This window comes from Poecilia latipinna, unplaced genomic scaffold (assembly GCF_001443285.1).
Source record: "Poecilia latipinna isolate Pla-1442-1.1 unplaced genomic scaffold, P_latipinna-1.0 Scaffold830, whole genome shotgun sequence".
Taxonomy (NCBI): Eukaryota; Metazoa; Chordata; class Actinopteri; order Cyprinodontiformes; family Poeciliidae; genus Poecilia; species Poecilia latipinna.
The window spans coordinates 245792-258302 of NW_015113446.1; the positions used below are offsets into that span (position 1 = coordinate 245792).

The window sequence follows — 12511 nt, forward strand, 5'->3', positions numbered from 1 at the left end:
GGTCATTATTTCACTTTGACGACTCGGAGAACCTTTAACACACACACACACAAAACTGTAACTTTGTAACTTTCAAACATCCTCGACGCAAAATCCATAAAGCCGGTCCTGCATCTATCCAGATGTGGCATTCCTTACATTTCTTTCTCAGACAGATCTCTAGTTTTAGTCCACCTTGTCATTCATGCTCAGTTATCCGTTCGTGTTGAGTCAATCATTTATCGTGAAAAGTTCTTTTGAAAGCAAACCCAGGGACAAAGTCTCCTAACATCCTGAAGTACATGATTTGCTGGTACTTTGGCCTGGTTTCCTGAAGACAAGTCAGATGAGCTGTACAAACACTCACACCCTGGACCCCCAGGGCATTGCAGAGCTTTTGTTTCGCTGTGTGATGCTGAGAAACGTGACACCGCACTCTTCTTTTTAAAACCTCTGTGGCTGAAGTGTCAGGCTGCAGCTTCGGCCTGAACACCGACTATTTGCAGACGGCTGAGAAAACACTGCAAAAAAAATAAATAAATTCGTACTAGAGTAGCTTTTAAGCACGATATAAGAGCTGATTTTATATAAATAAGTCGTTAATATGGATAAGGAAAAGTATTATGCTTCTAGCATGAGGTTTTTCCCACATTATAAGTGAAGCTAAACTTTTTCAATCAATATCAAGGATTGATACAAGCTCCTATAACTTGCTTGAAAGTTACTTTTAAGTTGGCTTCATCTCAATGAAGGTGTGCCAAGATATTTGCACTAGAAACCAGAGCAGAATGAAAAAAGATTTTGTTTTTGGGGTGAATATTTTCACGGAAACGGCCGAAGCTTGAGTTCAGGCCTCTTAACTTGTTTGTTCAGTTTTGTTTTCTCTATATGCACATCCATCCGTGATGGAGGACAGTGGGGATTCATACACGCTCTCCAAACCATGTCGAATAAGCGCCCAGGCTGCTGCGATATCATGTGGCTGCGGGTACAAAGGGCTGCTTATGTGAAGCGGTGGCTGTTGGGGGCAGAAGAGTGGCTGCTGCCAGGCGCAGCGCGCAGCTCCTCAGGCCGACCCGCTCTTGCTCTTATTTATTGAGCGAACGAACAGCAGGCAGGATTTCTCAGGCCGCTTGGAACCGGGTTCGCCATGAATGGGCCTCTCTTTTTCTGGACAGTCGGACCAGTCACGGACTGTCTGGACACGAGGCGACGGAGTCCAGAGTATCGCTTTCCACTGCAGTGGGAGCGTTTGCAAAGCGTCAGGGTGAGGCGTAATGATGATGATGATGATCTGTGCGGCGGTTTATGAGCGGAGTACCTGCTCATTACAGACGCAGCGTGTGTTTGTGTGTGCGGTCCGAAAGGGCCTCCCAGGTTTTTGGAGCTTATAGTCTGCCGTTTGGTTTGGTTTTCCTGGAGATTTTTTATTTTTATGTTTTGGTTTCCAAGGATGGATAAGAGGTCAGAAGACCTCTTATCAAGAAAGTCAGATTTTTATCCTGTTCATTAAATGCATCAGAGGAGCTGCTTTTTTTTCCAGACTATAAACTCATGGACTACATCCATGCACTTTGATGCAGCTTGTTTGAATTTCATTTAAAAATGAAAAGTGTGGATTGATTTAAACATTTTCCAGCTCTGAATGATCATGCAAAACATTTTACTTGACCCTAGAAGTTTCCTTCTTCCACCCTTTATTCTTGATGTTTATTTTTTTATCCAAATATCCTTTCTTTCTTCCTTCTCTTTTCTTTGTTCTTCCTTTCCTTGCATCCTTCCAGTCTTCCTATTTATGCCCTTCCTTCATCCTTCACTTTGTCCCTTCTTTTCTTCTGTCTCCTGTCTGCTTCACTTCCTTGTCCCCATTTATCTTCCTCCTCCCTCCGTCCATTAAACCTTTTCTTTCTTCCTTGTCTCCTTGTCTTATGACCCGTCCTCATTCCAATCTTCCTCCTTTCTATCTTTTTGCTTCCTCAATTGTTTCCTTCTTGTTTCTGCCGTCTCTCCATCAGTTTTTTCTTTTTTCCTTGTCTCCTTCATTCCTTCCTTTCTTCCTCATGCCTCTTTAATCATTTCCTTCCATATGTCAATCTGTCATTTGTTGGTTTTCCTTCTTAACTTTCTTCTTTTTCTCCTTCCTTCTTTTATTCCTTGTGTTGGTTTTTTTCTCTTCCTCCTTCACTTTTTCTTTTTTCCTGTCCTTCTTTCCTTATTTTGTTGTCTTGAAAGTTTTGATATTTATATCTGGCTCTTGTCACAATATTTGCTGTATCATTTATGAACTTACTAAAGATATTTGAGAACTCTGCAAATTTGCTTCACATTAAAAAATGTATAGAAACCCTCGGATTAATAATCAGTACCTCTATCAATAATCTACGGTGCATTTCTTCTCTTTATGTCAAAGTCCTTAGGAAAATGTTGAGGTTTGCAGCTCAGACCTGAAGAAAAACCAGAAATCTACTAGTTTTCCGTAAATCATCGATGACGGCACATCGACTAAAGTGTCAGGAGTTGATTTTAATACTGATCATTTAACATTTCTTTAACTGGGATCAATTAGGTGTGAGCCATTATTGTTGTTTATTGTGAAAATTTCAATTTCCTTTGAAGATGTTAAACGACCCAAAAGCAAAGTGACATTATTAGAAATGTTATGTTCATCATTTTGTCCAGTTTGTTCCACAAGAACATAAATGTCAATAACATTTGTAAACATGACTGAAGTTGGGAAGAGCAGCGTTTGTTTTCACAGCCACAGTTACCCTAAAGAAGACAGTAAGTAGTTTTTTAATCACCATTTTTATCATTATCACAATAGTACCACAAAATAACATGATAAAATCATGATAAAGTTTGACGGAACCCAATGATATAGGAAGAACACCTGAATAGTGAAAAAAAAAAAAAAAAAACTGATCAAATGTCAGAGAAAACTGGGAATCGGTATCAACCAGTGAGACTTTTAATTTTTTTAAAACTGATTTTTATTATTTTTACACATTAACCGGAAAGAGCGTGTTCTGAAAAATGAATCCATCGCACAGTAAAAGAAACCCTCCAAAACCTCTGAGTTGCACAGTTGAAGGAACGTGAAGCGGAGTTATGTGACCGACTCCTTGTGGTTCACGGCAGGCTGATCCGCGGCCTCTTAGGTCGAGTCTCGATGGCTTCGAGGACGGTGAGTGTCGGAGTTGCGTCAGTCGGGGCCTCTCCTTCCCCCGCAGGGGTCATATCTGAGCAGGAACATGATGGCTCTGGTGAAGATACAGGCTTTATCACAGCTTTTGCCCTCCTGGTGCTTAATCTCTCCCGCTTCCTGCTTATCTGTTTTACCACCGACAGCGGCAAAAGTTTCAAACAATGGCTTATCACGGTTTTGTGACACCTGTGTGTGTGTGTGTGTGTGTGTGTGTGTGTGTGTGGCAGGATGGCTCTGTGGGGAACCTTGATGACCTGGCCCAGGAGTACTCGCAGTACTACGGCACCTCCCTCAGCGACGTGTGCGAACGGATGGAGGAGCTACGGAAACGCAAACTAGTGCAAGAGATGGAGATGGTGAGGAATCTTTAACCCTTTTTTTTTTTTTCCTTTTTGTTGTTTTTTGTTTTTGTTTCTTTTAGAGTTTGACGTCACTGGAAAAATCTGCATTGTTCAGGTAGCAGAGAAGATTAAATGTCTTCCTCGGGATAAATACACGGCCTGCAGCAGCAGAAGCCTCAATAACATGTTTTATCTTTGCAGGGTGCTATTTTCTCCTATAAACTACAAAAGAGGGGTATTTATTTTCCTCTGTGGAGCGCTTTCCACAGAGGCTCTGGAAAGCGTTCACACTCCTGTCAGCTTCTGTGTTTTTAGGTCAGATTAAATCGTAATAAAACAGTTTACATCTATTTCCTATCCTTAGTGACATTTAATTTGCACATTTTAAACAATCTTTCAGAGACGCGTATAAAAATTTTTTTTTTAATATTTTGATCAGATGTGTGATCTTAAACTGTTAGCTTAATTAACTAATACTCTTAACTTATATGTGGCACCTTCTCCAGCTTTAAAAACTCTTTGAAACATTGTTGGAAAACTACTGATTGGCTTATTTTATACGGCATCTTGTATTTGAAATTAAATGAATTTAGCTGTTGTGCTAACTCCAACATTGCACTGATGCTAACTGCTGACGTTTTGATTAATATGCACTGTCCTAATTTAAGTAAATGAACAAAATAATACTTTTTTTTGAAGCCCCTTTTAATTATTTCAGTCTGCATCAGTAGGAATGATTCATAATGCCACAGCTTTGTATATCTGCCAAATCTATTAGATTAAAATGATATTTCTATCTCTCCATGTAACCGCATAGATTTTCTTTAGGATTTAGTTCAGAACTTTGACTAGGCCATTCCAGAATAATAGTTTTCATCCCATTAAGCAGTTTGCTTGTTGATTAGGATATAAGATTTGAATAATTTTGATTCTGTAGCCCCACAGCATGATGCTGCCCCCACCATGTTTCACTATCTAATTAACTGCATGTGTTAATTAGATTCACTGGAACCATTGATGCTGTTGAAAGGACTGAATGCAATATTTGATTGTGCAGATTTATGCAAGCAGGTTATTGCAGAGGTTTTTTTTTTCTTTTTCTACATTTTCCCTTTTAAAAGATTTAAATGTATTGGTTTACTTTTTGGTTTGAATCGGTGATGTTGCCCTTAATGTACAATATTTGTATCCTTTATTCTGTTTGTGTATATATTTTATATTTTCTTTTTGAGTGATTCTGTATGCGGATTTAGGCCTGTCACAATAACAAAGTTTGCTGGATGATAAATTGTCCCAGATGTTATTGTGATAAATGATAATATTGTTATTTTGAGACCATTTTTTAGTGATGGCAAAACAATGCAAGAACACATCCTGAAACATCAATAAACTTTAAATTGTAATGAACGTTTAACACAGGAAATGGAAACAACAGAAACGACAAATAAAATGGATACTTTAGTCTCTGTAAACAAAACGGTCCTTCAAAATAAGAGACTAAATAAGAGCTATTTGAGACCAAAGTACCAGACTGAAGATTTAGTCATCCAGTTTTTGGCAGAAAGAGATAAAAGAGAAACATTTTAAATGTTTTAAATTTTATTGCGGTAAATTGATTTATTGCTTATTGTGACAGGCCTTATTGTTATTGCTTGTGTCACTAAAGGTGGAAAAAGGACAAAAATCTGACATTTTATCAGAAACGTACTATTTTCACATCCCCTGTAACTAAGGCGCTGAGAGAAAAAACAAACGAACCGCCTGTAGGTGTTGATGTCCTGCCCCGTTTGGGCTCAGACGCAATTAAACAGCCCTTAAAGTAACACTTTGAAAATGTTTACTGACCATATAAACCAGACGAACCTCAAGCCAAGTGTTTCATTACGATGACACTGTGATTTACTCCTCTGCTCCCACTGCGTTTCAGGGAAAGGTTGACTCAGCGGCCGCGTCGCCACACCTCCGCTCTCAGCTCCAGGTGAGTGTCAGACCCCAGGAGAACACTGCCGCTTCCTGTTCTGTGCGTCAGCAGGACAAAACCGCTCGATAGGCGGCCGGGAGGGGTCGCCAGGTCACGATGATCGCCGGGTAAAGCAACGTGAGAAGCCCAAAAAGTAACATCTGACTGGCTGGGGATGCGGAAGAGCTGTCCTTGAAACTGCGGCCTACAGATGTAAACACGAGGCGGAACATGAGACGTTTATTTGCTGCTGGTTCACATCAGAACACAATGTGAAGCAATAGTTTTGTGATCTTCAGGAATTCAGATTTGAAACTCTTAAACGTCTCATCGATTGATTCTCATCTTTTCAGGAATCTCTTGGACTCAGCAGCGGCACATCGACTCCGGAGACTGAGAGGAGGTACAAACAAAACCGTTAACGACCGGTTCTCTCAGTAAAGGGAGGGTCAGATCTAGGATCTGCAGTCTGGATCTACGTCTGCGGGCTGCGGCCTGATTAGGCTTCCTCCATTATCTCCGTCAGGCCTGAGGCCACGTGCGTTTCCTCCCCTTCCTGCTGACCCCGCTGTCACACTTATGAAGCGTTTCTGCGTAACCTTCGCACTTCCTTCCTTCCCTTCATTGTCTCTTCCGAAGGTTTATAAGGATTACTCACATTTTTTTTTTCCTTAGAAAGCTGAATCAGATTTAGAAAAACGGACATAGGTGATGACTAATGCCAAAGAGTCGTGATTAATCGATCAGGATTGTTTGAGAGAGGAAGAGAGACTGAAAGTTCAGACATTTCATTCTAACTACCAGTCTTATCATAAATCTGGATGCAGTTGTAGGAAACAAAAGAATTTACTCAACTTTCACATCCACTCAGAAGATGTGCATACTGCCCCCTAGTGGGCTGAAAGCATATTGTTGCAAATAACCTCACAAGCCTGAAAAAATAATCAAATCAAAGACATTTTTATTTCTCACATTTTATTCTTAAAATCCCAACGTTGCAGTTAAAAATCTAATTTTATTCCTAAATTTCTTGGTGGGATTTACCTCAGGAAGCTGACAATTAGCTGCCAAACAAGAAGGGAGCATAATTAGATCTGTTGTTGTCCTTGTCTAGGCTGTGCAAATCTCCACTTTCTGCTGAATTTATTTGAGGCTAAATTAATAATGAATCCATTTTTTTATGTAATCATGCACAGCAGAACATAAAACTAGCTTCTTTTTTTAGGAGTAGTGATGAGGAAATGCTGTAGTATAGCTAGAATATAATCTAAATGCAGCAGCCTTTTTTAAAGAAAATATTTTAGCTCACACTGCAGGACACGGGTTATAAAAACAAAAACCTAGATAAAATAAAATGACGTTAAAAATCTCAAATGCAAAACCACCTTGACTATGATGGATTAGAAATTTGTCCAATACTCACCGGTATCTGACCTGTCAAAAACTCAGAAATCCAATCCAGTTTTGATCAGTAAACGCAGCACAGCTAAGCATTAATGCACTGTTATCAATCCTCTTTAATGTGGAAGCTGTTGCTAATATTTTAGTAATGTTGTTTCAGAGCCGCCCAGCTCATTACCTGCATGTGGAGTTAAAGATTAGGGTGATGGTCAGCAGGCCCCTCAACTGCAACATGCAGCCAGCTGCTATAAAAAGGGCTTAATTTGCATTTGGCTTCTATAAAATAGTAATAAAATAAGACAATTATTTATTTCTGTAGCTTGTAGTTGCTCTCTGTATTCTGTGAAGAGAATGGTTGACCTGAATGCCTGATTTACCACAAAGCAGGTCTGATCTGTTTGAAGGCAAATGCACAGAAACAACAACAGGAGTCAGCTGAGGGAGGGACTGACAGTCATGCATAACAAAGAGCCCAGAGACAGACAGAGAGACAGAGACTGAGTGTGAAAGTGTGTGGGGAATTCAGACGCCACGCTGCTGCTGCTGCTGCTGCTGCTGCTGCTGCCACAAAACCCCAACCAGAAGAGAAAAAGCCTCCATTGTTCCAGGGATGGCCACAGAGCGCTGACCTCTGTTCATCAACGCGGAGCAGCACAGACTCTGCTTCGTCCGCTTCCACCGCTTTAATTTGCCCTGCTGTTGTCATGAGGCACAGTGCGCCTTTGTGATTCCTTTTGGGTTTTCACGAGCTTGTTCTCTGTGAATCTGACGTAAGTGGAGAAGACAGACAAGACTTCTTGATAAGGGGGTGGAAAATGGTGAAAAGGGATTGAGGATGAAGAGAATAATTTTGGATCGAAGGTACTGGCTCTGGTCGGGGGTTTGACTTTACATCTAAACAATTCAAAAGTTAAATGTGGATTTAATGTCTTCAGGTTTCCTGTCCACAAATCCAGCTCGGACGACGGATCAGGAGGTAAGAAGAACTTTTTACTGGAGTCCACAGATTTCCACGACTCTTCCTGTAAATATCGTAATCATGTTTTCATTTTTAATGCCAAATTAAAAAGGCGTGCTCCTTGCGTGTTTCTCTTCAGGAAAATGGGATGCGAGGAAAAAGAGCAAGTCTTTATGGCAGAGTTTCCGCAAGTCACAGAAGGGAGTGATGCGCCAGACTTCAAAAGGTAAAACAAAACCCAGGAAAATAATGTGATTAATACAAGTTATTGAACAATATAGCTCAGTGTTTTATTATTTGTCCTGCTGATTTAAACACTGCGCTTGTTTGTTTCAGGTGACGATGTTGGCTTCGTTGCCAGCGAGATCACGATGAGCGATGAAGAGCGTATTCAGCTGATGATGATGGTGAAGGAGAATATGATCTCGATAGAGGAAGCGCTCGCACGGGTATGGAGTCATAAATATTGTATTCGCAAAATAGAAAAGTTACAGTGAATTGAGACAATATAATCAACAAAGACCTGTTAGAAAAAAAAGTTTCTTTTAAAAAAAAAAGTTAAAATGAGCAAACAGGTGGAGATAAATACATGACATCATCAAGGATGATCAGAACTGAAACTCATTATGTAGATTCAGTAAAGACAGGGTGGTTTATTTCATGTCTTTATGTAAATGTTGATGAATGCAGCTGAGCAAAACTCCAAATTCTGTTTCTGAAATAAGTTTAATATTCCATAACATCAATAAAAAGCAATGTTTTTACTCCATATCTGGGTTGTTTTTGCATAAATTGCTGCATCCTTGCAGCAACACCTTGCTGAGGTGTTGTGGAAGCTCATGCTAGTTTAACAGCGCACATTTCCTGGGTACTTTTGTTACAGAGTCATTTGTAAACATATGGTTCCACATTTTTTCCTTCCACACAACTTTCCTGTAAAAAAATGTTGATCCAGTATTCTGTAAACAACCAGCTTTTCCAGCACTGACCCATTTTGGCTCAAATCTTTTGCTGAAGGACTGACGACCATTAGCTCAGTAGTGTTAGCGTAGCCATAACTTTGCATGTCTGGACTTTAAAAAATCCTGTCTAAGCTCATTTATATTCACACTTTATGATGTTATAATAATCATCAAAACTAAGATTAAAAATAAATGTTTTAGATACGTCAATGTGTGAAAAATGTTTCACATGTTGAATTTACTGAAGATCTCATTTATTGAGATGCATCTGTATGTTTTATTTAACCTAAAAACATAAATGAAATGTGTCCCATCCTCTTCTCCGCTGTTGAACTGTAAACCATATTTACCTGTATGACTCCGAGTGATAAAATGCTCTAGAATTTATTGCGATAAACGATAATATTCTTGTTTTCTGAACATGTTGAAGTAAACATAATGGTAACAGCATAATAATAATAAACTTTCAATTCCAATTAACTTTTAAAACTGGAGCTGGAAGACATTTTAAATATCCAAAACAAATAAAACAATAGAAATGACAAATAAAAGGATTTATGAGGTTTCTGTAAACAAAATTCTCCTTCAGGACTTTTATAATTTAATCATGAGCTTAATTAATTAACTGCTTGTTACGACAAACTTCCCTTGTCTCACTGAACCAACCGAAATGCTTCTGTCTCTCTTTGCAGCTGAAGGAGTTCGAGACCCAGAGCAGACAGACGAGCCGATGCGACACCCCCGAGTCCCTGGACCCCTCGGGGCCCGGTCCAAACGACTCGTTCAGCTGCACCGTGAGTCTCTCCGCTCTCCAGGGCCCTCGCTCGTTGTTTACCTCTGAATCGCTAACTCACGCAGCGGCGGCGCCTCTGGTTTGCTGTTGCCAAGGCTGCTGAGCTGTTGACAGCACTTCCCCTCTTTGGCTCTGCCCGTGTCCCGGTGGTGAACCGAGGCCCCTCTAAAGCTCTGCAGCTCGGGGCCCTTTCCCAACCGCAGGGCTCCGGCTGGACTCCTATTCATTGCTGTCAAAGCGCTAACCCCCCATTGTGCTGCAGCGGGCGGCCGGATTCAGCACAGGGCCACTGTTATGCATGCCACAGCTCTTTTATGCACCAGTGGGGCAATTAGGGCACATTTTTCAGATTCATCTGAACGTCCTTTCTGCTTCTGATGAACTTCATTTGGTGTTTTCTCTCTAATTTCCCCTCATATTGAAGTTTCTGTTTATAACCGGCTGTCGTTTTGTCTCCAAATGAGTATTCTGGGTCACACTCGCTGCCTTCGTTCTGGTCAGACCTTAGACACGCCGCTGGCTTTCCAGTTCAGACGGTGGTTGGCGTTATTTCCGAGCACACACCCGTGCCTTTTCACACACCTGATTTTAGCCTTGCTTTCACACGTAGCTTAATGGTTTGCCATCTGCTTGATGCGCAGTAATACTTCTGTGGTTTCCTGCAGTGTATTTATACGCAACCATGTTCTGTAACAAGAAGTAGAGGCAGGCTGTGTTACTGTTTGTAAACTTTAGAAAATGTTCAATTAAATTAAGATGGGAATATCAACAATAATTTATTTTTTATTTTTTTGTAGCCTGTTGAGCAGTCTGACAATGAGGAGGAATCTCCGACATTCAAAAGGCTCCACAAACTGGTCAACTCCACTCGGAAAGTGAAGAAGAAGCTGATCAGAATAGATGAGTCCAAAAGGCTCGCAGCGGACGGTACTGAAGCCTCTCTCTCTTTACATACACATAAAAGTATTACTAACCCTTGAACCTTTTTGTTTCACAAGTGAAAATGTGATGTGAAAGTGTTCACCTAACCCTCGCTCTCCGTCCTCGGTGTGAAACCACACGTACAGCTGCAGGTCTGCTGGGTTTGCCTCAGCTTCAGTCTGAATTTTGTTGTTGATCCTTCAGTGCAAAGTTTCCCAAAAATGTCTGTCGATAACTTTCAACTCTTATTAGCGATTCTGAATTGGATTTAGGTTTGAAATCTGAGTAGGGGATTCTTCTAGATAAATAAATATGGTTTGCTCTAAGCCAGGTCTGTGTAGCTCCTGTTGTTTTCAGGGTGATTGGAAGTTGAACCTCTTCATCAATCTCTGGTTCTGGTTCCGGTTCTGTTTTGTCTCCCGCGTTTCTTTATATTTAACATCATCCATGTTTGCATCACTTTTGGACCAGCTTCCATCTGAGTGAAGTTTGTCTTCCTTACTCCCCTTCTTCAAATCAAATGAAACTGGTGTCAAACATTTGTGCAGCAAATAGTTTGTTTAAAGATATTAGGACATGTTTCCAGAGGTCATCAAAGTTCAACCAGCTCCCTGCCACATTTATAAAATCAAAACAATTTTATGTCAATAAATGGTGATTTATAAAAATGTATGTATTTTCCCAATGATGAAATGCATCCCTAAAGCAGGATGCTGCTCTCATGACTTCTCCTTGCTTTCTTTCAACAATGGCTTTCATCTCACCAAGCTTGTGGACAAAAAAAAATCCAGATTTGTGGTGTGAAAGCTAAGAGCATCCCCCACCTGAGCTGAGAATCTCTGCAGCTCCTCCTGAGTTACCACTGGACCTCTTGGTTGTTTCTCTGGTTAAACCTCTGGTCAGATTAGATGAGCATCGTTTCTTAGCATTTGTGTAGTTGAGTGAACAGACTGTAGTCGTTTATAATTGTGCAAACTCTACATAAATCCCTGTCCTACTAAGAACTCAGTTTTCATGTGACTTGTACGTTTGTTTGCCCAGAGAGCCTGAGTGTAGATGGTCTACCCTGTGGTGAGGGCAGCGTCTCCCAGCATCCAGGTGTGCAGAGGAAACCCTTGGTTTGTCCCCTGGACTCCTTGGCTTCGGCTCTGCAGAAGCAGCTGGACTCCGACAGCCTGACCACATCCCCGTCCTCCAGCAGTCTGGACACGTGCAGCAGCCAGAAGGCAGCGCAGGGCTGCGGGAGGAGCAGCGGGAGCCCCACTCACCAGGAGGCCGGTGTGGCGGAGGCCGGCGAGGGCTCCTCCTTCTCGGAAACGGAGGGGTGCGGCGAAGACGAGCCCAAAATGGCGCGGTCGGTGACCGACGGAGAGCTCCGTCATCGGGCTCTGGGCTTGCTTAGCCATCATGGAGTGAGTACTGATGGTACTGGAGTACTGCATCATGTTGGTTAGAATATTCTGATTGATTTCTAATATACGGTAATTGTAATGTTCTGATCTGCCGGTATCAATATTTGGAAACTAAATGTTGCTAGCAATGCTTCCTGCAATGAGTGAAAGGTACTGATTTAAAAAGAGAGGCTACGTCACACGGTGTGAGAGTGAGCAATGCAAAACAACGCAGAAGTAAAACCAGGTCGTAATACTTCAATTAGCACAGTTAGCATCGCTAACTCTAGAAATCAGTATCTGCATGAAACAACTCAAATTTAAGACTTTTTAAGACCACTATTAAAGAAAGTTAAAACTGTTCATTTAAATCAGAAGAAGAATAATTAAAATCTTTTGGGTCGTTTTATTCTCTCTTCTGCCCGGATTCCTTGATGTCGTCATTTTATCAGCTGAATCATAAAGACAAAGACACTTTTTACCAAGTCCAAATATAACAACATTTATTAGATAAACAACTAATGAAATTGGCAAAACTCAATAAAATCACAGACCCGCATCCAATTCAATATTTACCTCACTCCACAGACATCCACACAC

At 40.9% G+C, this 12511-nt stretch overlaps 1 protein-coding gene across 2 annotated transcripts in view; it reads left to right on the plus strand.

Moving 5' to 3' along the window:
• LOC106956587 (SAM and SH3 domain-containing protein 1-like) overlaps window positions 1-12210 on the plus strand; it is a 62602-nt gene extending 50392 nt beyond the window's left edge. The window contains exons 3-11 of one of the 2 annotated variants that reach the window (XM_015047523.1): window positions 3412-3540; window positions 5453-5503; window positions 5839-5888; window positions 7822-7862; window positions 7984-8070; window positions 8181-8293; window positions 9499-9600; window positions 10397-10526; window positions 11562-12210. In XM_015047523.1, the coding sequence (XP_014903009.1) occupies window positions 3412-3540; window positions 5453-5503; window positions 5839-5888; window positions 7822-7862; window positions 7984-8070; window positions 8181-8293; window positions 9499-9600; window positions 10397-10526; window positions 11562-11974 (1116 nt within the window). In that variant the 3' untranslated portion in view covers window positions 11975-12210. The remainder of the gene's footprint in view (window positions 1-3411; window positions 3541-5452; window positions 5504-5838; window positions 5889-7821; window positions 7863-7983; window positions 8071-8180; window positions 8294-9498; window positions 9601-10396; window positions 10527-11561) is intronic. The other variant, XM_015047522.1, reaches the window with a different exon arrangement.
• Window positions 12211-12511: the final 301 nt, after the last annotated feature.